A 27,746-nucleotide genomic window follows, 5' to 3' on the forward strand; every position below is an offset into this window, starting at 1 on the left:
TCCGTCATGTTATTTCACCTGACTCTCTAACCTTCTGCGGCTTCTCAAAACCTTCTCTTTGCACTATTCATGCTAGAGCAGGCATTTTAAAGTTCAGAACTGCCTGCTGAACAAGTATGTCAGTCAGGGGCGTAGCAAGGTTGGAGTGGGCCCAGAGACAAGATTTTAAAATGCTCCCTCCCCCTCACTGAAGCTCAGCTCATGAAGTAAAGAAATCTTAAATGAGGCTGAATAGTGGTAACAAAAAGCATTGTAAATTGTGGACAATGCAAGTCATTTAATGGTACTAGAGAAAGACATGCTGTTCTGGTAGCTCCAGGTCTTAACACTCACATTGATTTTGGAGGATGAATACAACTGAAGGAAGCCCGGGTGGGTGTGCAGCTGGGGGAGTCAGTCATGTGACCTGCTTCTGGGGGGGGGGGCAAGGCAGGGGGGCCCCAGACAACTGTCTCCCCTTGCCCTATTATAGTTATGCCCCTGATGTCAGTTTTTAATTGAATCTTTGGGGAAATGGCTAAGCTGTGAGAAGTAGAAGTTGAAAAACAGACATGAATCCTCAAGGTGATGGTTGGGTCTCCCTGTCCCATATTTTTACAATTGGATTTTATGCATTCAGATAGAGAAGCCTGACTCAATTTGTCTGGAAAAGGACTCTTTAGATGCTTTGTCTTCCACACTTACATGGGTTTGACAAGTAAATACATTTTGAATTCCTGCAAACTAGGAAAATAGCATATATGGTAATATATGATAATAGCATATATGGTAATGTTAGATTTACACAGGCTTAGATCAGTCAGAATGTTTGTGAGGGGAAAAGGAGAGAGGGAGGGATAGCAAACGGCCTCTGCCATTGTCTTTAGTCCTAGAAACACTAGGGCTTCTGTCAGGGCTGGGGAAATCTTCCACCCCTCCCAGAAAAAGAGAAATGTCTTGAAAATAATGGGCAACCATTATAGTTGAATAGTTTAACTCATGTCTTTGAGGTAGATAGGGTATCAGGCTCAATCATGTAGGCCTGTGACAGTAGCCGCCTCCTTCATTTTGCTTCATTCTACCTCAGAACTGCTAGGCCTCAGTGCTTGTGCTTGACATTTAACACTCTCCACCTTTGTGCTTCATAAGGGGGAAGGGTTGCTGAGTTCCTTGTAAGGGCCAGAGGGCCCTTCTTTCATGACAGGCAGCAGGTGCAACTATGCCTAGCATATGAGTGTGAAAGCAGCACCTGTTGATTTTCTGCCTGTACTTCAGCTGCTTCACAGTCAGAACTTCAACAGCTGGAGTTCATCTAGATGCTGGGGGAAGTGTTGGCAGAATATCAAAAGGTACTGCTTGCACCTTGATATTCCTGGCAAAGTTCTACCTGTTGAATGGTTTTGATTTTGTAGGCCAGTACAATAACTCAGACTGGACATGGTCTCATAGCCTCATGGTGTGAACATCAATGGCCATCAAATTCCTTTGCTTTTTAGAGCCCAGCTGGCGCTGCCACACACCCATAAATATTCTTATAAACTAAAATGTGTTTTCCTTTAATTGATATCTATTGAATTGTCTTCCTCCTTAACTCCTTTTAGCCTACTTTCCAGTCGGCTTATGAGATTACCCAGCATTTTGTGTGTGTCCATGTGTCCCGCCCCTGTCAACTTCACAAAGCCTGGACCAATATGAACCAAATCAGGTACAGTTCTAGGGACACACAGGGACACCTCAATGGCGTAGTTTGTGATGATGTTATCCACCTCAGTTCAGAATGGCTCAATTGGGCTAACTTGTGGACTGTCTAACTGAGTTGAACCAAATTAGGTACAGTTGTAGTGAGTGACACACACAGGGACACCTCAGTGACGTAGTTTGTGATGATATCATCCATCCCTATTCAAGATGGCAGACACGTGAACATTTGAGGCATGAGTGTACTAACTTGTGGACTGTCTAACTGATTTGAACCAAATTTGCTACAGCTGTATGGAGACACAGGGGTTCCCCAATGGTGTAGTTTTAATGATGTCATCCACCCCGATCCAAGATGGCAGACGTATGAACATTTGAGGCACAAGAGATCTAATTTGTGGACCTTGATTTGAACCAAATTTAGTCGAGTTGTAGTGAAAGTAGGCAGATTAGTTCTTACTAGAACAACTTGTTACTACTGACTTAACAGTCAGTTGCACTGTCTTTACTCTACTCATTTCCTGATAAGGAAATGTTGAATAACCTCTGATTGCTTCAGTAGACACATGCATCAGATATATTGCATTGAATCCTAAGGGCTGTGAGTGGACATTTGCTTACAGAATGGGGTTTTCTTGCCACTGCCTCCCCTCTGCATTCCCATACCTGTCCCTATTTTCCCATTCACCTATACCTCCTGAAAAGCCTCTCCTGAGGGTATGCATTCCCTGTGCCTCCTGAAAAACCTCTCCTGAGGGCCAGAGTACCTCAGGAATGATATGGGTTGTGGTTGCAGTTGGAAGAATTAGTCTGCAGATATCAGGGCTCCCCTTCTGCATGAGTACAAGTACCATCTATCCATTGGAGCTGTTAGAGTGGAAACTGTTATCTCTTTAGAGCCACCTTCAGGTCCATCCCAAAATAAACTAGTGGTTTCTACATACTTGATGGACTCTCTAGGTATGCAGACGTGTGTAATAAAAAAAAGGAGGGCAAGAACTCAAGATAACCTAACATGGACTGAGCATGTTCAGTACCCCCCCGGGAAGCCATGCAATATTGATTGTCAATGGAGAAAAAGCTACTAGAAAGGTGTGTGTGTGTGGGGGGGGGTTAATTTGCATGAGCCGCCCAGTGACTTTTTTGTATGGGGCAGTATATAAATGTATATTTATATACATTTATAAATAAAATAATAAATAAATAAATAAATTTAGCAACTGAGGATGGGCATTAAGCTTGAAGCAGTGCATGATTTTGTTGCAAGTCCCACTTGTAATTCCATCTAATAGCAAATTCAAGTGCTTGACTGCGTGTCATTTTGGATGCGAAACAGGGCCACCCAAAAATGAGGTATGCGATTCTACATACTTGAAGGATTACGCAGATATATAGAATAAGATAAGTTCATAAACTGAACTAAAAAGAGAAGGGGGAAATTGCTCTGTGATCTTTCAGGTCTCAAGGGATGTTGAGAGCTCTTTTGCCAGATGTTAGTTGGTTTAACCCTTGGGTAGATTTTGGTGTCAGAGGAATCCTGACAATGATTAAAAAGACTTTTATATAGGCCCTCTAGAAATCCATGCTCTATGTATTCCTCAGTAATGATGGACTTTGATTAACATGTGGTATTTCAGAGTCCACTACACCTAAATCTATTGAAAAAGTAATGTGTTTACTTATATGGATTTGGGTGTCAACTCTATGTTTGCATGAGAGGAAAAATGGAAAAGCCATGTATGTAAGGTGACAGGAATCAAAATACAAGGTGCTGTTTATAACCTATAAAACCCTAAACAGCTTAGGCCCTGGATCTTTTAAAAACAATCTTCTTTGCCATGAACCCCACCACCCATTGAGATAATTAGGAGAGGTTCATCTGCGGTTGCCACTGGCTCGTCTAGTGACTACTCAGGGACGAGCCTTCTCCATTGCTGCCCTGAGACTTTGGAATGTACTTCCTGCTGAAATAAGAGCCTCACCATGTCTGACAACATTTTAAAAGCCTTTAAAGATGCATCTGTTCACTCAGGCGTTTTATTAAGTACTGTTTTAATAGATTTTAACATTGTTTTAAAATTTTTAATTGTTGCAACTTTTAAATTTTTTCTGTTGTACTTTGCACTGTTTTATTGTAAACTTCCCAGAGACTTAAGTTTTGGGCAGTGTACAAATATGTTAAATAAAATAAATAAAAGGACCCCACAAAATGCTGTTTAATTTTTAATCACCTTTTGGGTTGGTAGATGCTTAGTTCTGAACCTGTTGTTTAAATTTCTTGTGAGAAAAGAGCATAGAGAGTGTAAATACAATTCCCCCACCCCCCAAACTTTTTTTTGATAAAGATATTTTCATAATAAGATAATATAATGGCGGCGATATACACATAGTGTACTCCAATACACCAGATGAAAATTTTAGACCTCTTTAATGTGTAAATAATGCAAATAAATGATCTTCCAACTCGAGCAAACATGTCCTTACATCACCAATGCACCATTTCAGGCAGCTGGAAACACTTAAGATTAAATACAGTAACTGCAACTAAATGACCAATTCAAGGGCAGAGGAAGCGGGGTGCGGGGAGGAGATGAGTGGCTCTTCACAAACTTAACTTTTAATAAAAGATTTCCGCAATATAAAATTCTCTCTGGCCATTTGGAAATAACCAAATGGCCAGGGATGGTTACTGTTCTTGTGCATAGAAATAAGGTTGAGAGGGGGTGGAACTGAGACAAGTTGGTATAGAAAACCAGCAAAGAGTTAATAATGAACAGTAAGTCAGTATACCAGCAGATGATTAAAAAGCAGCTAATGTAGAATGTTATACAGATGGCTGTTGAGTTTCATCGGATGAGCAGGTCAAGTACTCTAGAAGAAAAGCCAAAGAATTAGTTAGAAAGAATGGTTATGAACTCCCAATGGATCAATCTAAGAAAATAAAAATTGAGAAGGGTTACTTGTACTTAAAGACCCTTATGTGATTGATACGGTCAACTGGCAAACACAAAAGATCCTGAGAATACATGGATTAAAAGCTAATGAAATTTGCACAGCACTTCTAACTTTAAAACAGCATCTAGTCAAGTAATTGATGATATCAAATGTGAGAGGATGAATGATTTGAAAGAGGGTTGAAAGAGGGTTTTTGTGAAGCAAAGGGAACATGTATAAGATCCTATGTGTGGAATGTGGAGAATTTTATATTGGGGAGACAGAGAGACCCCTGATGAAAAGGCATAAAAGATATAAAAATGTTACCCCTGCTAACTGAGCAAAGAGGCACCTTTTTAAAGAGGTGATTCTCTTTATTGAGCAGGGGGAGAGCAACTGTCCCTATCCATTCTCAGCACAGCATTCCTGCTGTGGCTATTGCTGGTGTCTATCTTATGTTTCTTATTTAGATTGGGGACAGAGAGCCATTTCATTTATTTGTTTATATCTATGTCAACCGCTTTGGGAATATTTGTTGAAAAGTGGTATATAAATATTTGTCAATAGGCAGCTAGCCACATTAAACCCTCCTCCCCTTAAACAGGTTAATGGAGCGACTGCTCTGTTAACCCTGTTTTTGTGCTTATTATTTATTTATTTATTTATTTATTTATTTATTTATTTATTATTACATTTCTATCCCGCTCTTCCTCCAAGGAGCCCAGAGTGGTGTACTACATACTTGAGTTTCTTCTCACAACAACCCTGTGAAGTAGGTTAGGCTAAGAGAGAAGTGACTGACCCAGAGTCACCCAGCTAGTATCATGGCTGAATGGGGATTTGAACTCGGGTCTCCCCGGTCCTACTCCAGCACTCTAACCACTACACCATGCTGGCTCTCAATAAATTTATTTATTTATTTTTACATTTATATCCTGCTCTTCCTCCAAGGAGCACAGAGTGGTATACTACATACTTGAGTTTCTCCTCACAACAACCTTGTGAAGTAGGTTAGCCTGAGAGAGAAGTGACTGGCTCAGTGTCACCCAGCTAGTATCACGGCTGAATGGGGATTTGAACTCGGGTCTCCCCGGTCCTAGTCCAGCACTGTAACCACTACACCATGTGGCTCTCATGTGTTCCAGCATCCTGGAACTTCTGGGGCCCATGCGGCCCCCAATCCCCACAGCCCCTGCCGGCTCCATGGCAGAGCCAGAAGTTGTGTGGTTGGGAACAGCATCCAGGTTCCAGGCTCCGGGTTCCCTCCCTGGCATCTCCAAGATAGGGCTGAGAGAGATTCCTGCCTTCAACCTTGGAGAAGCTTCTGCCAGTCTGTGTAGACAATATGGAGCTAGATGGACCTATGGTCTGACTCAATATATGGCAGCTTCCTGTGTTCCTGTGTTTTATATCCTATATAGAGAGTATTGAGCAGATATGCAAAATGTTACAGATCATTTGAATCTCTGGCCTAAACATATGAAAGAGAAACATGAAGGAAGAACTGTTCAAAAAAGGTGTTTATTCTGGCTAATGAAGGAAATGTAGTGAAGTGTAAGATTAAGAAGGCTATGTATATGGAATAGTTACAGCCAACTATTAATGTAAAGGAGAGAGGCAATGACATTTATCCTTATCTATAAAACGCTTGGTGTCCGTCCGTGGACGGACACCAAGCGTGTGTCCGTGCCTCCCTGGCCTCTTCTGGGCATGCGCAAAGCGCATGGCCAGAAGAGGCCAGGGAGCCAGGACCGCCAGCACCCGGTGGCCATCTTGGGTGGCCAGAAGCGGCCGCCCCGAAGAAGCCGGGTAAGCGGTGGCGGGGGACACTGGCCGAGGCGGCGGCAAAGCCGCCGCCTCGGCCAGAGGAGACGGCGCGGCCAAGGAGGCGGCAGAGCCATGGCCGAGGCCTGGCCATGCTGCCGCTTACCCGGCTTCTTCGGGGCGGCCGCTTCTGGACGCCCAGGATGGCCACTGGACGAGGCGGTGGAGAAGAATGCGGCGGTGGGCCCGGGCAGCGGTGGACCAGGCCGGAGCTGCGGGCGGCGGTGGGTGGCGGGCCCGGCCGGAGCCGCGGGCAGCGGTGAGTGGCGGACCCGGCCAGAGCTGCGGGCGGGAGGGGTAATGGCGGCGGTGGTCTGGAGCGCAGAGCTCCCCTAGCGCCCGTTATCCAACGGGCTACAAAACCACTAGTAGGCCTATAAAAGAGTTAATTTTGTGAAGAGACACACATGTCCTCCCCTCCACACTTCTCTTGCCGTTGGATTGGTCATTTGGTTTCAGTTACTGTATTAAATCTCAAGTGTTTCCAGCTGCCTGATAATGATGTATTGAAACGCATTTGCTCAAGTTGTCAGACCTTTTATTTGTTTTATTTACGCATAAAGAGGTTTAACATTTTTGTCTGGAGTTTTTCATAATAGACCTCCCCCACCTCCCTTCACTTTTCTCAATATCACTGCAGATGGGTTTAAGGGTCAAAAGTACCCCACAAGTTTGCAAGCTCCTTTACAAACCAGAATTTTTAAAACTTCCCCCTGCCGCCTGTTAAAACATTCTTTGTGATCCAGCAAAACTGGTGTTCTTAATCATAGATATTTGCAGAGTTCAATTTGAGTACTTATTTTGGGGGCATTTTTATCCTATTTGCATCTTCAAGCAACCAGCAGCCTCTTAGTGACTGGCAAGCCCAGAACAATACAAATGCAAATTGAGCTAATCTGTTGCCAGATTTGGCTTTTTTAAAGCCAAATTTTGGGTTATGGCCCATTTGACTCACAAGTATACTCCTGAGGTTCTGGCCACCCGAGCGGAACTTGGTGGAAAGTTTTCGGTTCTTGTGAGACCTTAATAACTAATCAGTGGTGGGAACTTATTAAACATTCATTCTCATACATTTTTGTAGAACTAAGGGATGTCCTTGCAAATCACATTCTGAGGTTGGTTGGATTGCTGGCTCTGTTGACTGTTTGTTGTTGCTTCTGAATAACAAACATACATAGAAGGCTAGTGGCTAATAGAATTCTGTATAATTTCTGTTACAGGGCTAGGCTCTGTTAGATATATGTAACTGTTATACATTTCTTATATTTATGTCAAAAGCACATAATTTTATGTTTTAAAATGGTGGGATAAATTAGATCCCAAAATCTGTACATGTAGTATTACACACTTTCCATAACTTGAAATGGCATGTTTTAATTATCTCCAACAACCAATATTACACTATATCATTTTACCAGAAAAATATGCTTTAAACCCATCCATTGGGGCTTTTTCCTTAATGGGGTGCATTTGATCCCTAAACCAGATTGATATGGTATATAGTCTATGTGAGGAGAACTGGTCTTGTGGTAGAAAAGCATGAATTGTCCCCTTTGCTAAACAGGGTCTGCCTTGGTTTGCATTTGAATGGGAGACTACATGTGAGCTCTGTAAGATATTCCCAGGCAGCTCTGGGAAAATCACTAGCATGCTTGCATGCTGAAGGTTGCAAGTTCCCTCCCTGGCATCTCCAGATAGGAAAAGATTTTTTTTTTTTTAAATAGGACAAGGTTTTTAATTGAACCAACAAACTACCAAAGCATACAGTACGTTGCCAAAGCACAATTATATACAAAGTGGTTGTTTGTACATGATATATCTACAAAGATTTACACACAAGGATTTGGAAACCCACAAGGTTATGAAGTATATGCAGGTAGTACTGTAATCTGGGGGTGGGGGATTTCAAGGCACATCAGGCTGAGAGAGTCTCCTGCCTGTATAACTTTGGAGAAGCCACTGCCAGCCTGTGTAGACAATACTGAGCTAGATGGACAAATAGTCTGACTCTGAAATAAGGCAGCTTCCTATGCTCCATATTCCACTAAGATCCCAGAAGTACCTTGCTTAAAGGAGTCCGAGATTGCTGAACAGCATTCAGCTTGCATAATAGCCACAGCACACAGTCAGTCTCTCTTTCTCTCTCTCTCTCTCTCTCAAATTTGTACACTGCCCCAGACTTTTGTCTTTGGGTGGTTAAGCACACTTATGTCTCTGCTGTTTCTGGCTTTTATTTTTGCTTGGTGTAAGTGAAGGGTGACACAGGAACTAGTCTAGGTCATAGAAAACTAAAGTGGATTTTCTGAGTCAGCAAAAATCTCTGCATTCTAAAATCCCACAAGCACCTCTTAATTTAAAGCTATTCCTTATTCAAGAAAAATGTGTATTTAAAAACTGATTACATCTCAGTGAAACAGTAGCTTGAATCCTCTACTGAAGGTGTGACTTCCTGGAAGCCACTCACCCTTGCAGTATCCAGTAATAGCAAACTTCTGGGAAGATGTGGTCAAGTAGTTAGTATGATGTGTCTGGAATGCATTTTTCTTCCCAACCCCATTACAGATGATTGAATAATGGTAGAAAATGTTTGACCTTTTTCTCAAGCAAAGTTTGCTGAGACATACATGGACATTGGGTGCTCCTTTTTAATTGCCTGTTCTCACCTACAGACAATTTCTTCTTCTTCCTATTTTCCCCATTGAAACAATAGGAAGATGTTCTTCCTCCCTTACTTAGAGCTTGCTGGATGTGGGCAAAGAGTACAGGATGATGCAGGAGGAGGGGAATAAGATGTGAAATAATGCTTGTTTTGTGTTTTTGTCTTTATCGAATATACTTAATAAAATGTGGATTACAATCATATATTATGGGCATAATTTTTATATATTGTTTTGGATTTAAATTAGCTTTGATAATCTAACATGTAAACATTAATGTTGAGTTTTACAAAGTTTAATTCTAGGACTATTTTATACCCTTTCTTAACAGTCTATCATTGTTTGACAGGTATGTCAACATTTAAAAAAATATAGCAGTATAGTGGGATATAGCCTTACTTTGTTTAGCTGTATTGTTTAGTGAAGGGGTCTAGATGTCTGCACTAGAGAAATACCACTGCCAGAATCTAAAAGACATATTTTGGAAACATTAATGTAAATCAAGCAACTGAGGTATATATACTTAAGGCCTGATTTTAGTTGCGAAGCCTGGATGAATGTTTAAAATCAGAATTTGGAATATTTCTGTCTTCTGGGCTGAAGAAGGAAATTTGGGTTACATGAATAGTTGTGGGGGCAGGAAGTAGATCTGTATGGTGGAGCAATAGAATGAGAGTTGTACAGAGTCTCACCGATGAACCCTGAAGTTCTCCCCCATGAACACCTGGCACCACTGTTGTTATTTAAATACATAAAAGTGAATATATACATTAAATAAATTTGCTAAAAGCTGCCTGCCAGTTTTCATGTTTGGACAGTTTTAAGGACTGGAAACTTCCTCTTTTTTCAATGTATAATTGCTGATACACTCAGCCTTCTATGTAGCTGTTTGAAGCTATAGTCTATATAGCACAATCACAACTATGCAGATTTCTAAACCCCTGTTTATAGTTGCTTGTATGTATGATTATTAGAGCTGTTAGAAAAAAATAATTGTTTGAACATGACTTAAAAGCTCCCTTTAACAAGCTCATTTTCTATATCAGTATTAATAAAAATGATATGCACTCCAGAAGAGTGCATATGTAGTTGTTATTATTATTATTATTATTATTTATTAATTATTAATTCAGTTTCTATACCGCCCTTCCAAAAATGGCTCAGGGCGGTTTACAAAGAGAGATAACAAACAAAGGGCTCACATTCTAAAAAGAAACATAAGACACACACCAGCAACAGTCACTGGAAGTACTGTGCTGGGGGTGGATAGGGCCAGTTACTCTCCCCCTGCTAAATAAAGAGAATCACCACAGTAAAAGGTGCCTCTTTGCCCAGTTAGCAAGGGTTAGAATACAAACCATATTTAGAATATTTAGAATACAAACCAACAAAAAGTATTGTTGTGCCCCTGATGGTGGCATAGGCAACAAGTCTTAATTGGCAAGTTTCATCCCACTTCCTAATCCCAGCAATTTCAGTGGAGCCTATTTTCAGTTTCTTGATTTACAAACACAGCCTTACTCCCCAATCCTAACAGGAATAAGTCAATAAAAAGGCTTTTATCTTGCCTTTCTGCCCCAGTATGAAGCATTCAAGGCAGCTGACAACAGTTTTCAGTGGTCTCAATGTAACTTTTTTTTTAAATTAAAATATTATACCATAGCAGAAGCAAAAGCATACACTTTCTAGAGTTAGACATACATTTCAGAGGCCCAAAAACACAAATTCAGACAGGCGGCCGAACAAAGGCCTGCTGGTATAAAAAGGTTTTCAACTTGGACCAAAATATGAAGAAGTAGGTAGCTTAGTAGCTTACTGGGTCTCCTGGGGCAATGCATTCCAAAGCTGGAACATTGCAAAGGAAAAAGCCTGTCTCACATTTCCACGAACTCATCTCAGAAATTGATAGGACTTGTATCAGGACCATGTCGCCTGTCTGTTTCTCATAAGAGATATGTATAACAATAAATTGAACACTTTCAAGTAAGTTGCTTTTAGGATTCAGCTTTAGTTTTCCCCTTGCTCATAATGTTTCTTACACGTACAGGGTAATGTACTCATATCTTTTTTAAAAAAATAGTTGGGATATAAAGTGGACATAAACAACAAATCTAAGACATCTTATATCATGTATATAGAATGTGCACACACACTCTCACTGTCTTACACACTTTATGTGCTTCATCCTTTTGGAATTTCTTTTTTTCCTAGAAAACATGGTAGTGAGTCTATTATAAAGTAATAAGGGCAGGATGCAAAAAAATTGCAAAGTCTATTATATCTTTGTCTGTCCTTTCTTTCACCTTTCCTTTACTGCGCTATCTTGTCTGTCTGATTCTCACAGGAGACATGGATTACAACTGGGACCATACGTCTTGGCATAGCAGTGAGGCATCCCCTATGTCTTTGGTGAGACATGTGGAGCCTTACCATTCAGTTTCCTTTATCATTTCATGTTTCCTTTGTTTTATTTACATCTTTGCATGTTTTCTTTTTTGTATCCTTTTTATCCCACACCTGTAGGGGACAGTCAAAGGGGAAAAAGAAAAACTAGTGAGCAGGCAGTTTTGTCGGACTCTAACACCATATCTGAAAGACAAAAGAAAATGGTGTGCTTTGGTGGCCACTCTTTGGAAGAGGACTTGGAATGGTCTGAGCCTCAGATTAAAGACTCTGGGGTAGACACGTGTAGTAGCACAACTCTAAATGAGGAGCATAGCCATAGTGAAAAGGTACTGACTTTGTGGTGCCTGCATTTTAATCTGCTCATTTGGTCTTTGTTTGCTCTCTGTCACTCATTAAACAGATCAATACTTTTTAAAAAGGCAGGTATAATGTAACATTTATTAAGGTGCAGAAAAGAAAAACAAAACCATTACCACTGAATTGCTCTGCTATTTTTATATTTGGAAGGATAAGGAGAAAATATTATTCAGGCACTAAAAAGAAGTATCGCTTTTATGGTCACACTGTAGCATTTGGTGATGTCACCTTAAACCATAAAGTGATTAAACAATGAGTTCTCTTTTGAATTGGCATATTTGACTACTACTATAATGCTCCTGGGGTTGATGTTAAATTCATAGTTGAATTCCCAGGTTGACAAAAAGCAGGGGGAGACAATGGCATCTTTTTGCACAGAAAAGTTGTTTTTCTTTTTTCCCTTTCATTGCCATATTTGTTCATTTGTTTTGTTGCCATGTCATTTTTGTGCATTATGGGGCAGTATTTGTTTTTGCCACCTGCTTTGTATTTGTTATTGTGTTTGCTTTCTGTTTGAGGCTTGTGATAAAATCCTTTTAGTGTTGTTAAGTCATAATGAGGGAGAACTATTGTGCATGCTAATTTTTGCATGTGTGAGGGCATGAAACTGGTGCACGGAAGTGAAAAAGTGCTATGATTACACAAAACCAATGGTGATTTAATAAATCTGTAGTTATGAAAAATTGATTGTATTATCAAGTAATGCTGGTATATATAATTCTGCTAGTAACAGAGGTTGTATCCTAAGTTGTTATTCCACAAACAGAAGAAACTTCATTTCATGCCATGGAGGGGATATTTATTTAGCCCTCCTTTCTTCTGCAGCTACTATGCCAATGCCATCCTGGTTCTGGAGGGTCCTTCAACTTTCAAGAGCAGAATTTTTGTTGTTGAGAGGGGTGGTATAGGGGTATATAAAGGGAAGGGGATCAGTGAAAATAACCCCTTCCCCCCGAGAGAGTGACTTCCATTTGTGGAACAACTTGGATCACAACTTAGTGTGGTAAGTATAATGAAATGAAAGGATGACTGTTCAATATAGCTGCGTTGATAAATTCAATTACTAAACATCATTGAAATTAAAATTGCTCTTGGATTGTGAGCTTAAGTTCCTATAGTTGGAAATAATTTCTGCTAAAACTGGTGGGATTTATTTCCACGTAAGTATGTCTAGATTCAGGTGATTAATGAAGAAAGCTAATACTACACTTTTGGAATACCTGAGATCATGTCTCAATTGTGTGAAAGTATAATTCAACCTCTGTCTTTTTTTTTTTAGTACAATGATTATTGTGTTAGATATTATACTGCTCTGCTCTATTCAAGTATGATGATGACTGAATATAAATAATCACATCTGTACTATTCTATAATAATAGTATCTAAACAGATACATTAGTTTTTGATGTACAGCTGTGACATAGATAAATTTGGAAAGCAGTCAGTTAGGAAGATATGAGGAAATACAGCATGACTTAATGGAATGACAGCAGTCATAATTTCTACAGACAATAATGGTGTAATCATAGCGATTTCACAATGCTTTAAACTGGCAATTGGAAATAAAGTTGACATTGACATGTTCAGATACTATTTTTATTGATTTCCCTCCATTAATAATACTATAGCATCCTGTCACCTGGCAGCCATCCAAAGATGGAGACCGCTTAATTGGTCGGATTTTGTTAAACAAACGACTAAAAGATGGAAGTGTGCCTAGAGATTCGGGAGCAATGCTTGGACTGAAGGTTAGTAATCAAATTTTGTATCCAGATAGGTAAGAGGCTCGGATTCAGAAGGCTGGATACAAGAAACCTTTCTTATAAGTATAGGTATTAACCATTTTATATGTTACCAGTGACTTGTACCCAGACTAATGCTAGGGTCATGCAATGAACAAAGATGCACATGTACATGCACAAGACTTGTGGTCTCATTTTGCTTGTGGATAGTAGATAGCTTTGCATAATTCCCTGAAACATACATGGGCTGAGCGAGAGATTTCACAGCAGGAGGCATGCAGCAGGTTATATAAGCACACCCTGTGGGTCTGGTTTAACACTAGTCTAGAGCACCTCTTCCTGCTGGGGCGGCACTCACTGGAAGAACCCGCACATGCACCGGTATGCACATGGTGTCCACGCATATGTGGGCACCATTTGCTTAGTCAGCTTGGTATTGCTGACCACACAAATGGTGCCTGCACATGCGGATTCTTGGGATGAGCGCTGCCGCACCAGGAAATGGCATGCGGCAGTGGAGAGCAGGTAAGGACCTGATCTCCTCTTTTAAAAAGTTCCTGCTCGCCACTCCCCTCCCCGTGTTGCTGAACTGGTTCAGTACCGAATCAGTGTACAAATCTCAGTGAACACTCAGTTCGTGCATATCCATACCTCTCTGGGAAAAGCACAGACATGCTTGTATACAGAAGGTTCCAAGTTCCCTTCCTGGCATCTCCAAGATAGGGCTGGGAGAGATTCCTGCCTGTAACCTTGGAGAAGCTGCTGCCAAACTGTATAGACAATACTGAACTAGAAGGACCAATGGTCTGAATCAGTAGAAGGCAGCTTCCATTATGTTTCTAAATGTACTTGGATCACAACCTTAGAAATATTTACTCTGAAGAATACCCATGAGGAGACCTCAATAACGATTGATCTGTTTTTAATACTACAGTTCTTACAAAGTCACATATTCACTTTACATTTGTTACACTATTGCATATTTTGGTAGCTGATTATCACTGACTTAAGAGAAATTTTATTGTTTGTTTATAACTCTTTAAAAATAACTATATTGCTGTGATTTCTTTCCCTCCAATAGGTTGTTGGAGGAAAAATGACTGAATCAGGTCGGCTCTGTGCATTTATTACCAAAGTTAAAAAAGGAAGTTTAGCTGATACAGTGGGACATCTTAGACCAGGTATGAAAGGAACATTTAGCTAAAATCTATAATGGGAAGGACCAATTCTAATTGTTAATTTTAAATTGTGAATTAAATGTAGTGCTTTACTGCTGTGCTCTTGAAAATACTAAATGTGACATCTAAAGCTTTGATGGAGTGGTGCCCCATTGTCCAAAGCGCCTTGTGCTTATGGAAGGAGAGTTGCACTGATGCAAGGTATCCATTCTGCTCATAGAAGACCCTGGGAGAGCACAGCTCTTCATTGTTGATGGAAGTAGCTTCTGATGACAGAGCCAAAGCTTTAGATGCTGCTCTAAGTTCAAAGCAAACTTTGCATTCTGTTGCGAGATTATCCATTATGAGTTATGGCATACTTTAGATTTTGTAAATATGAATTTTTACCAGCTGTAATCCACTGATTTTGGTGATTTAAAAATCTCTACAATCTTTACTCTAAAGGGTCTAATATAGATCATATGTATAAAGCAGACAATATATATCTTGATCACCTAAACTACTGGTTCACAGAGCTCTTGCAGCTGCTTGAATAAAAGTTGCAGACTAGGAAATTAGAGGAGGAACACTCTTCCCATCTTTCAGTCAAGCTACTGCTATCATCAGCTAGTGCCTTAAGAATGAGAGGCTGAAGGGCAGATGTGGTGCGGAGAAATGTCTCCCCACTACATTCTCTGTCCTTGAACCAAATTGCTGTCATGATGGTGGGGAGGGAAAAAGAGAGAGTCAAATGAGGCTGTGGCTGCTTGGTCCCCTGCTCCCATTTCATCAAATGTGATGGGGAAATCACTTATTATAAAAAATAGCCCAGTGTACTGGTCAAAGAGAAGTAACATTAGCACTGTAATATCTCTTTGAACATTTTGCAGAAATAGGGCTTGATACAAAATCCACAATAACATTTAACTCTCAGAGAAATCTGTTAAATTAAGAGAATTAGAATTTTAAAATTTATTTATTTATTTATTTGATTTGTATACTGCCCTTCCAAAATGGCTCAGGGCGGTTTACAATTAAAAATCTAGACTTCCAGCTGCTAGTGGAGTCAAATTGTGCTGGAGAAGCAGAATCAATCAGCATTTTTTGTCTAATCCAGAGATATTTATGGACACACATTGAGGCTATTCACACACACGTGCAAAAACAGACTAAGAAGGCCCAGCCTGGTTTTGCACATGCATGTGGCGGCACTACGGAGGCAAACCCGCCTACAAAGCCTCCCCTCAAAATAGGGTTAGGAGAATGCTCTCCTAACCCAGTTTTCCTGCTTGTGTGTCAGTTGTGACTTTGGCTGGCAGACTCGGGGAGGGGGATCCCCATAATGAACTGCACTCTCATGGGGTGCATTATCAGACTTCAGTGGGGTGGGGCATTGCATCCTGGCACCTCGACCCTTGGAGCTATCGGCAGGACCCAGTGCTCATTTGGGTGGATGATCCACAGCCCACCCAGGGAAGGCAGAATGATCATCTGTGGGGAGATAAGGAGGCAGTTCCCACGATCAGTGCGCAGGGCATGCTGGAGAGACACCCGAGCCAGGAGGCTGCTTTTCAGCCTCCGGGTCAGGGGTCTACTTATGAGTAGCTGCACCGCGGAAGCTCACGATAAAAAAAACTGGGTTGGTGGGGTGCTCGCTCTGCTAACCTCGGCTAAGGGGATGGTTGTTTAAGCGGGTGACCCGCTTTTGTGAGACCAGGCTCGCCTGTGAGCCCATTGGTTCTCATGGTCATGCGAAATCGGGCTAGGCTCCCTTAGCTGGATTTTGAATGACAGTGAGAATAACCTCAAGCTCTTCAGGGCTTCCTCCCTGAAAATCTGTTAGCCGTTTCTCACTGTTTGTGAGAAACGGCTCATTGTCTCCTGTATACTTGTGGATTATCCATTTACTTTGCTGGTCAGGATATGATCTGTTTTGTTATTTTATGATTTTATTTTTAGCTGCCATGGAGTACTTAGTGAATCAAACAGTAGGTAGAAATATAATAACTAACAATGGTGTAGTGGTTAGAGTGCTGGACTATGACCAGGGAGACCTGAGTTCAAATCCCCATTCAGCCAAGATACTAGCTGGGTGACTCTGGGCCAGTCACTTCTCTCTCAGCCTAACCTACTTCACAGTGTTGTTGTGAAAGAGAAACTCAAGTATGTAGTACACCGCTCTGGGCTCTTTGGAGGAAGAGCGGGATATAAATGTAAAATAAAATAAAATAAATAAAATTGGTTCATGCAAAAGAATTCACATAGATTGGATGCTACTATTTTGATTAATGAGGAACCTACTGTTCCCCCTCCATCGCATTTGCTTTTTACATTTTATTAGCTTATATAAAATACAATTGTAATTAACCAAACATCTAACCAAGTAAGGAGAACAGGGCAAGCAATCAATCAAAGTCAGTCAAAGCCAATCCCATCCATCTTTACTTATCCCCTCATCCCCATCTTTACATTCCCCTTCGTTTGTTCACTGCAAATGAGAGATAATTTATCTATTTTTCCTATCTAGAATAAGCCTTCAGTATCAGCTTAAAATTATCGCAGGAGGCTAAAAGTGGGGAGAAGAAAACTGTCTGGGAAAGAAGAAAATGAAAGAGAAAATTTTTCTCTTAAAAAAAAAAAAAAGACAACCCATCCAAAGGGAAATTATTCCTGGTGGGTTAGATGTTTTTGACTTTCATTCATTTTAGGCACATATATTTGGATATGCATCTCCTTGAAACCAAAGAGTCTTTCCTACACTTAAAGGTCATTCTCGCAACCAATACCGGATTGGAGAGGGTGGGCAGAAGGGAAGGCAGGGTTCAACCTACCTTCCCCCCAGACAATAGCTTTGCTTCTCTTCACCCACATGATCCACTCTGCTGTAAGATGGGTGCTCTAGGCACCCATCTTTGTGTGCGCTCAGACTTCACACAGCCCAAGCACACACAGGATCCTGGTGTCGAGGTCCCATGTGGAGCTATAAGGTTGCTGAAATCCCCGTTATTTCCTATGGGGGAAAACTTAAAGATGCGTGAACTTCAAAAATCATTTAAAAATACCCCCTTTGCCCAATTTCTTTGAAATCTGGGTGGTAGCTTCCTTGACCCATTGGGCACTACCACCCAACCCACTTTGGCCACAAAATGGAGGTCTGAATCTCCAAATTTTTCAGATCCAGATCGGTGGTGGTTTGTTTTGTACTTGCATCTGGGCAATTGAGGACAGGGGTGATTCATTTTGTCTACAAATCACCTGAATCAGCCTGATTTGGGTACAAATCATTTTGTACCTGAATCATTTCGCACAACCCTAATTGCTAGTTTCAGATGTAATGAGAGATCATGGCTTGTTCTGAACCTGAACCAGAAGTATAATTATTCTGAGGTGTGCACACAGTGTGAAGAGGGGGATGTTCTTCCAAGGTTAGAAAACATTTGTTTGAGGCCAGTACTTAATCCTGGCTCTGTGTTAAATCTAAACCAGCCCAGTATCTTGAAATCACTTCAAGAACATGAAAAGTTGTGATATCAATGCTCTGTTACCTCACTGTATGTTCAGATGCCTTTTAATTATTAATAATAAGCATTTAATATATTTGTATTGTGTTAAAGATACTGTAAACCACCTTAGGATTATTTTAATGCAAGGTGGTATACAAATCTGACAATCAATCAATCAATCAATCAATCAATCAAATAAGGCCTTTGAATTCAGTTGTGATCACTGATGTTTAAATATAGGAGAAAGTGAGTGATGTAAAGAAGCCAATAAGTCTAGTAGCTTTTCTGTTCTGAGAGTATTTGATTAATTTGAGCTGTATCAGTGGGAGAATTCTGTTTCATCACAGACATCTTCTGTAAGGTAAAATATTGTCTTGAGAGGAATTCTTTGGGTAGCACTATTTATCTGTATTGTTGGTTAAAGTTAGAGGCAAACATAACTTTCTAAAAGCTTTTCTAGATTTAAAAAAGTTAAAACTTTATATTAGTTGTATAAATTCAGAAAGCAGGGTAAGCTGTTCACAAAAACACATTTCACAGGACTAGTTTTCCTTCCTAAACAGACTACTATGGCTACCATTGCAGGTGATGAAGTGTTAGAATGGAATGGGAGGCTTTTGCAAGGAGCCACCTTTGAAGAAGTATATAACATCATTCTAGAGTCCAAACCAGAGCCGCAAGTGGAACTTGTAGTTTCGAGGCCAATTGGGTGAGTTATATTAGGAATTTCCTTTCTTGATTTTTTTAAAGTAAGCACAGACTTTACAAAAATAGTTTCCAAATTGATTTTAATAGCTTTTACAAAAAGAGTAAAATCTATCTGTATATTTATTTCTCCTAGGCGTATCTGTCACTAATTCCATGCGTGGCAGCTCTTGCGAGAGTTTGTGGGCAGCTGCCGATTAGTGATAGAGATGAGGAGAAAATAGGGCCAGCAGCAGCATGCAGTGGCGGGCTCGGCTACCAGGAATTGGCGGGTGGGCAGGAGGAGGTGGCGGGCCAGCTTTCTGGCCGGCCCACTAGCCAGAAACTGTGAGCAGGCAGGCGGGCCGGTGGGGGGGGGGGGGGAGAAGCGGGCTGCTTCCGTCAGCAGGGGGCCGGCCCGGCTGACGGGAGCAGGCGGTGGCAGGTGGGCGGAAGGAGGTGGCATGCCGGCTTTCTGGCCGGCCCACTAGCCAGAAACCATTGGGGGGGGGGAAGAAGCATTCTGGACAGGGGGGAGAAGTGGGCCGTGGGGGGGAGGAAGAAGTGGGCCAGGTGGCAAAGGGCGGGCAGGCGGAGGCGTGGCCCATCTAGTATTAATGGTTGCATGTTCTGTAATCAGTCAACTTCCTGCTTGGAGAAGCCACTACCAATCTGTGTAGACAAAAGTGAGCTAGATGGACCAATGGTCTGACTTGGTACAAGGCAGCTTCCCATATTCCTTTGATACTAACCTCAGTTTGTTATCCTCCATCCATCCCATTATTGCCTACAGGCAGGCATTTAGGGAAGTTATGACATCTCCTGTTGAAGTTCATGAAACTCTAGTATAGGTGGGGGGAATAGGGGGTGCTTCTGGGATTTCTGGAGCGACTTTTACAGTAGTGGTGGGGAATAGAAGATTCGGCATTGTCAGGTCAGCAAGCTGTTACAGGGGAAGAGAGACCAGATATTTAATAGCTGTTTCCCCTTCTGGCTGTCCTGTCAGCTCTCAAGCTTCGGTGAGCAGTTCCAACCACCCTCAGAACCTGACCTTGCTCCTTTGCAATGTCAAATCATCTCAAAGTAAGACCTAAATCATTCATGATTTATTCATGAATGAGGGAGCTGACTTGGCTTGTATAACTGAGACCTGGTTGGGAGAGGCTAGTGGCCAAGTATGGGCTCATCTTCTCCCTCAGTGGTGGAGCAGGTTAGGGGCAGGGGGCAGGGGGCAGGGGGGTGGAGTGGCTATGATCCATTGGAATAGCATCTCCCATACCAGGATCCCTGTGAGACAATTGGACCATATTAAGTATGTGTGTTTTGGCCTGGGGACTCGGGATAGATTGAGGATTCTATTGATGTACCGAGCACCCGATTGCCCAGTGGAGTCCCCAACTGGGCTGACAGTGCTGGACACGGAGTTGGTGTTGGAGTCGCCCAGCCATGTGGTGTTGGGTGACTTCAATGTTCACTTCGGGGCCGGCTTATCTGGTGCAGCGCGGGAGTTTATAGCAGCTATGACAATTATGGGCCTATCCCAATTGGTCATGGGGCCAACACACTCTGCTGGTAACACTCTCGATTTGGTCTTTTACTCAGATCAGGGTGGTGTTCCATGGGTGGAGACTCCTGGAGTATCTCTGTTGTTATGGACAGTCCACCATCTGATTAACGTTGGTCTCATGGCCAGAACCCACCTCTTCAAGGGTACAGGACCTATTAGGATGGTCTGCCCAGGAAATCTGTTGGATCTTATAGGATGCCAAGAGGCCTTGGAGGTATTTAGGGTTGGTTTTGCCAGTGATTCTGTTGATGCCTTGGTGGAGACCTGGAACAGGGAGCTTACCAGGGCAGCAGACATTATCACCCTAAGCGCCTTCTCTGTTCTGCTTCAAAATGAGTTCCATGATATACTGAACAGCTACAGGAGCTGAAGTGACAAGGGAGAGGACTAGAGTGAAAGTGGAGGAAGACTCAACTTGAATCTGATAAGACACTGCACAAAGCCCATTTGAAGGCTTATTCTGTGGAAATACATGCAGAGAAGAAGTGATTCTATTCTGCACGTATTACATCCGCAAGTTGTCATCCTTAGCATTGTTCAGAGTTGTGAGGGGATTGACCCAGGTCCCCTTTTCTCTGAATGTAGATCTGGATTTCTCATTATGCCGCTGTGATTCTTTTAACAACTTTTTTGCAGATAAAATTTCTCGCATTTGAGCCTACTTGGACTCCACGGTTATGGCAAGGTCAATTGCAGAGGTGTCCAGTATCTCCTCTGGTTCAGTTAGAATGGATCAGTTTCACTTTGTGACTCCTGAGGATGTGGACAAACTCCTTGGAAGTGTTCAGCCTATCACTTGTCCTTTGCATCCATGCCCAACCTGGCTTATAACATCTAGCAGGGAGGTTGTTAGAGATGGCCTAGTTGACATCATAAATGTCTTGCTGAGGGAGGGAAGGATGCCTCCATATTTGAAGGAGGCAACTATGAGATCTTTGCTTAAGCCTGCCCTAGAGCCCTCAGAGATGGATAATTATAGGCCAACCTCCCTTGGGTGGGCAAGGATATTGAAAGGGTGGTGGCCGATCAACTCCAGGCAGAATTAGATGATACTGATTAACTAGATCCATTTCAAACTGTCTTTAGAGCAGGCTATGGGGTGGAGACAGCCTTGGTCGGTCTGATGGATGATCTCTACCAAGGAATGGACAGAGGGAGTGTGAATCTGTTGGTTCTTTTGGACCTTTCTATGGCTTTTGATACTATTGACCATGGTATCCTTCTGGATTGCTTGGGGGAATTTGGGAATAGGTGGCACTGCTTTGCAGTGGTTCCATTTCTATCTCTCAGATATATTCCAGATGGTGTCGCTTGGAGATAGTTGCTCTCTGAAATGAAAGCTATTGCATGGTGTTCCTCAGGGCTCCATCCTATCTCTTATGCTTTTTAACATCTACGTGAAACTGCTGGGTGAGATCATCAGGAGATTTGGAGTAGGGTGTTGTCAATATGCTGATGACACCCAAATCTATTTCTCTATGACATCATCATCAGAAAATGGCATAGCCCTCCTAAATGCCTGCCTACAGACAGTAACGGACTGGATGAGGAATAATAAATTGAAGCTGAATCCAAGTCAGATGGAGATACTCATGGAAAGGGGACATACTTTGAGGGACGTGATAGATCTTCCTGTTCTGAATAGAGTTGCACTCCCCCCAAAGAACAGGTACTTTGCTTGGGAGTGCTTCTGAACCCAGGCTTAACTCTAGTTCTCAGGTTGAATCTATGGCCAGGAGCACTTTCTGTCAACTTCAGTTGATACGATAGCTGTGTCCATTCTTTGAAGATAATGATCTCAGAACTGTGATGCACGCTCTGGTAACCTCTAGGCTCTGCATGGGGCTGCCTTTGTATGTAGTTCGGAAACTTTAGTTGGTTCAAAATGTAGTGGCTAGATTGGTCTCCGAGGTGTCTCAGAGATATCATATTATGCCTGTTTTAAAGCAATTGCATTGGCTGCCAATAGATTTCCGGGCAAAATACAAAGTGCTGGTAATTACCTTTAAAGCCCTAAATGGCTTAGAACCGGGTGACTTGAGAGAGTGCCTTCTTCTGCGTGATCCTCACTGCACATCAAGAGAGGTCCGTCTGTCTCCATATACCACCAGCTCATCTGGCCATGACTCGGGAACAGGCCTTCTCTGTAGTTGCTCCTAGGCTGTGGAATACACTCTCTATAGACATTTGTGGTTTAACATCTTTACCAGCTTTCGAAAGAGGCCTTAAGTCACTTTTTTTTTTAGCCAGACTTTTAGTAACCTTTGAATGTTTTCAATTTTTAATTGTTGTTTGAATTTTTAATTCCTGTAATGTCTGTATGTTTTAAAAAAATTTAATATCTGTTTTAATAGCTGGATTTGTTTGTTTTTGTTTTTGTGAACCACTTGGAGCCTTTGGAGTCAGGTGGTATATAAATTGAATGAATGAATGAATGAATGAATAAATAAGTTGACAGGGAGAAATAGATTTGGGTGTCATCAGCATATTGATAACACCCTGCACCAAACCTCCTGATGATCTCTCCCAGCAGTTTCATATAGATCTTAAAGAGCATCGGAAACAGTATGGAGCCTTGTGGAACCCCATACAGTAACTCTTGTTTTCCAGATCTACAGTCTCCAAGTGACTATTTCTGGAAACTACCCTGGAGGTAGGAATGCAACTACTGTATAACAGTGCCACCTAATCCCACCTCCCTCAGGCAACCGAGAAGGATACGATGGTAGATGGTATCAAAAGCCACCGAGAGATCCAAAAGGATCAGCAGAGTCACACTCCTTTTGTCAATAGCCAATTGAAGATCATATATCAGACTGACCAAGGCAGGCTCAACCCTATAGCCTGCTCGAAAGCCAGTTTGAAATGGGTCTAGATAATTGGTGTCCTCCAAGACTGTCTGGAGGATATTTGTGGGAAAAGGTAGGCATTTAGGATGTGATTGTGTACGTCAGCACTTATCGATTGTGCTCAAAATTAATTCCAGCGTATTTTAACTATTTAGTCTCTTTGTGACATTACTGTGTCTCTGACTTGCAACTGCATGATTATATTGTCTATGTAGATATCTACATCTAGGTATATAGAAAACAAATGCATCTTTTGAGGGATTTAAGTTATTCTTCTATATAGCATTATTTTCTAAATTTCACATTGTTGTAAATTACTACTTTCACAATCTGTAGATGAAAAATATGAGTATGTTCTGCTTTTCATGATTGCAGGGATATTCCCAGAATACCTGACAGTACACATGCACAGTTGGAATCCAGTAAGTTTCTTTTTCTGGATAGGATAAGTTTAATGTCACGTATCCAAAACCTGTTGGAAATTGAAAAGATGTTCCTTCTAAATGTTGCCTCTTTGTGTCTGTATAGGTGTCTCTCTTCTGTGGATCATATCTATCTTCTCAATCTTTGTTTAATAATAAACTGTCAGGATTCAGGAAATATAATGTTAGGGTTGACATTCTTTTATAAATTCACTATTCTCTTTATTAAAAAAGAAGAAAATGACATCGCAGGTAGAAATAGGACTGACGTCAATCCTAACTTTTTAATTTCCTGTGGGTTTTTGTTGTTGTATTATTATATAAAATACATTTCATGATGTTAGGCATTAAAAATCGGGGTTTGATCCAGACCTTGTGTAAGTGAAAAGAAGCTCGCACAGAGGAACTTTCCCATCCCATCCCATAAAGATGCTCTTGAGGATCAGGGGACTCTCCCACCCTGTTCCCAAAAGCCCTGGAGCAGCTTTTCAAGGGCACAAAGCACAGCTTTGGGAGGAGGGAGCATGGAAGTATTCTTGTATGAGCTTCCTTCCACTTGCTCAAGGTGTGGATCCAGATGTGTTACATTGTTCAGAAATCACCACACCAAACAAATATTCGTAAAGTGATTTAAAATTTGGCCCTGTCCCAGTCTTTTGCTGCGTGACAACTGTTTAGAATGGCCATAACAATTTCAAAAATATGGTATAAAAATACCCCCCTGCAGGATCTTCTGATTGTTTAACTGAAAAGATTTATTTTTCAAGATGTAAAATATTATTGCCCTTTACTTACTATAATCCTAAACACTTACTAGGGAATAATCTCCATTGAACTCAGTGGAACTTTCTTCTGAGTAAACACACTTACGGCTGTGCTGCCAATGTAATTTAACAAGCAAATAACCACTTAGAAAAACCTTGCTCTTACCAGGCTCAAATATCCAAAGACAAGTTCTTGTACAGGCTTATTTTGCTAAAACTGAGCAAAATCTATTCCTCAAAATCTAACATATGTAAATGCCATATAGTCCCAGAGAAATGACTTAAGCCACAGTCCTTGAGGTGTTAATGCCTGAATAAGCCAATTGAATATTAAATCTAAAAGAATGTGTAACTGGGGGCAGGATTGTAGCCTTACAAATGAGAGCAATCCTGCTTTTATCCAGAACTCACTGGCCAGCCAGCCATGGCTAAGTGCTTTTATGTAAATTGGTTTCAGTGGCCCACATACTACGCAGTGAGCTTCCGATCCAAGTGAGAGGTGCACTCGCTGCTTCCAATCACTCTACAATCTGCCAATGCTGCTTCTGAAGGTGAGGCTGTTTTGTGGCTTCTAGGGAACGTGCTTGCAACACTACTACTATCATTTCCAATGGTAGTAGCATTGCAAGTGCAATGACACCCTGTTTAGTAGCCATGGAAGCTGTGTGGGCAGGGTCCAGAGTGCTCAGAAGCAGCAAGCGTGCCTCTAGCTTGGATTGACAGCTCATCCTGCAGTGTGGAGCTGGTATCCTTTTCTATTTGTCACCTTTCAAATTCAGTTTTTAAAATCAAGTTTTAAGCTGACCCCCCACCCCGGTTTCCACACTTACTGTATGTTTTTGTCTTCATATAAAAATGTTTCCTTTCATAATGTTATATTCTTTATCAGAATACAACACAAAGCTGTATCATTGAGAAATATGTTTAATAAAATGAAGTTAATTGTATTTTCAGGTTCTAGCTCATTTGAATCTCAAAAAATGGACCGGCCTTCTATTTCAGTCACTTCTCCTATGAGTCCTGGCATGTTGAGGGATGTTCCACAGTTCTTATCTGGACAACTTTCAGTATGTAAACATTTGTTCAGTCTAATTTATTTCTTGTCATAAAATACTTTTAATGGAAAATGCCAGGTAACTATATACCAAAGATACTATTGTCTTTAATTTTCTTTTCATTCATTTATTTCTCAGCATTAATGGGGCTATAGCTTATTAAATACATTTTTCTCCTGTATTTGCAATGATATATAATATTATTATTATATGTAATAATTTGTTAGAATTTTATTTTCCATTTCTTTGTGTACAGCATGAGTATGCAAGTTGGTTACAGCTACACATGTTGATGATCGATTCTAGAATAGTATGTAAAAATAATGCAAACATTTATGCAGTTGAATTAGACCAGTATTCTCTATAATGGAGATTTTAATTATTCTTAATAATTTAACTTCTTAAATGCACAAGCTTACATAACCCTTTCTTAAGAGATTGTTCTGTGCTTTTAAAATCTTCTGGGAATCTCTCCAATACAACTTGATGTATTGATACTCATATTACTGTGGCTATTTTGCACCATTAGAATCAGCAGAAGATTACCCACACCAAAAGGATTTAAACTAACATTTGGTTTCCTTTAAAATTTGAGAAAATTTTATTTTATTGAAGTTATTTGAAAGGTTGTTGACCACTTTTTGCACATCCTGTGTTGTGCAATGTGAGGCTGATTTTCAACAAAGTGTTTGTAGGTAGTAAGGTGGATAGTAATTTATCTGCGAAAATGGTGCAGAGTCCGCTGAGAACTTATTCTGAACAAGCACTTTTGAGATGAAAGTGATCTGCATATAATTGCTGGTTTGTTTGTTTTTTAAAAGCTATCTTTATTCTGAGGTTTCACAGATGTTCCTGTGAAACTTAGTTGTCTTGCTCTTTAGAATAGTATATAACTCCCATTGCTATATATATTTTTGTATGGCTTTGCTGTGAATAACTTTGGAGGGCTATGTTGTTTGAAAATGTGTATACCAGGACCAGTTCTCCATGTGAATTGCACCTTTAGAGAACCTTACTGGGACAAAACTAGGGAATTACAGTCTCCAGTTCTTTAAAGCTAGCTAACAGTAATTGGATAAGCTGCATGTTACACTTTTCTTTGATGGATGGCTTGACATGATGGGTTTTGACCTTCTTTGGAGCTAAGAGGCAGGTGTAAAACCTTTAATATGCCTCACTCTATAAGAGGGTGATGCTTCATCTATCCATCTTTCTACTTAAGAAGTAATAGACTGTTGTCACAATCCAATGATCCCTCCACCCACCTTATTAATCCTATTGATTCCACTGGAGAAAGTGCATCTCCTTGTATGTGTAGATCTGTAAGTGCATCTCCTTGTATGTGTAGATCAGCGATTTAAAAAGCGAGGTTCACTTTGGCAAAAAATCTTCAGATGTGAAAGCCATTTCCCACCATGCTGAGTTTTTCCAAGTGCTGGGAGGGGGACTTCCCAGTACCACCTTGGAAGATTCTCACTGTGCGCTGGGAAGTGTAGTCCTTTCCAGTGTGTTTCCAAAGAAAAATGCTAGGAAAGACCACACTTCCCAGTGCTCTGTGCACGTGTCCAAGATGGTGCTGGGGTTTGAGAAGAGAGGCCCCATTTTCTTTAAAGCAACCCACCCACAGCACTGGGCAACATACAGAATTGCACAGTGGGAATGGTTACCTCCACGTGATGCCGTGTGGGTTGTGCAGAGTATTTGGCTGTGGCCAAAGTTTTGCACAGGCCCAGTAACCAATTTGTCAGGGAACTGCACTTAGGATCGATGGGAGCCACCGTTGTCTCCCAGGCCTTGCAATTAAGAACACTGGTGTAGATCATATTAGAACACATACAGAACTCTGGATCAGGAAAACGTATGCATTGTGCGAGGCATTAGCAAAAAGGTGGGCAAAAGGCTGTACAAAGCAGTATGCTCTAGGGAACAGCAACATGGGGACGTAGAAAGCTGCCTTATACCGACCATTGGTACATCTCCAGGGGCATATCTAGGGTGGGGCAGGCAGGGCACGTGCCCCGGGCGCCACTTGAAGGGGGTCAACATTTTTTAAAATGAATTTTTTTTAAAAAAATGGCCACCAGAAACAAAATGGCCACCATGCATGCTCAAATGGCCTCTGCGAGGCCCTAGGCCATGCCAGGCCTC

The 27,746-nt window shown here is 41.2% G+C and overlaps 1 protein-coding gene across 48 annotated transcripts in view; it reads left to right on the plus strand.

The window, feature by feature from the left end:
* The window catches only part of RIMS2 (regulating synaptic membrane exocytosis 2), a 741,645-nt gene that overhangs the window by 385,815 nt on the left and 328,084 nt on the right, over positions 1–27,746 (plus strand). For 38 of the 48 annotated variants that reach the window (XM_053313349.1, XM_053313359.1, XM_053313353.1 and 35 more), the window contains 6 exons: positions 11,616–11,824; positions 13,484–13,603; positions 14,679–14,778; positions 18,843–18,966; positions 23,733–23,779; positions 25,498–25,610. In XM_053313349.1, the coding sequence (XP_053169324.1) occupies positions 11,616–11,824; positions 13,484–13,603; positions 14,679–14,778; positions 18,843–18,966; positions 23,733–23,779; positions 25,498–25,610 (713 nt within the window). Of the gene's footprint in view, positions 1–9,423; positions 9,442–11,436; positions 11,502–11,615; positions 11,825–13,483; positions 13,604–14,678; positions 14,779–18,842; positions 18,967–23,732; positions 23,780–25,497; positions 25,611–27,746 lie in introns of all 48 variants that reach the window. The other 10 variants (XM_053313371.1, XM_053313390.1, XM_053313395.1 and 7 more) reach the window with 2 other exon arrangements.

This window comes from Hemicordylus capensis, chromosome 4, assembly GCF_027244095.1.
Source record: "Hemicordylus capensis ecotype Gifberg chromosome 4, rHemCap1.1.pri, whole genome shotgun sequence".
NCBI lineage: Eukaryota > Metazoa > Chordata > Lepidosauria > Squamata > Cordylidae > Hemicordylus > Hemicordylus capensis.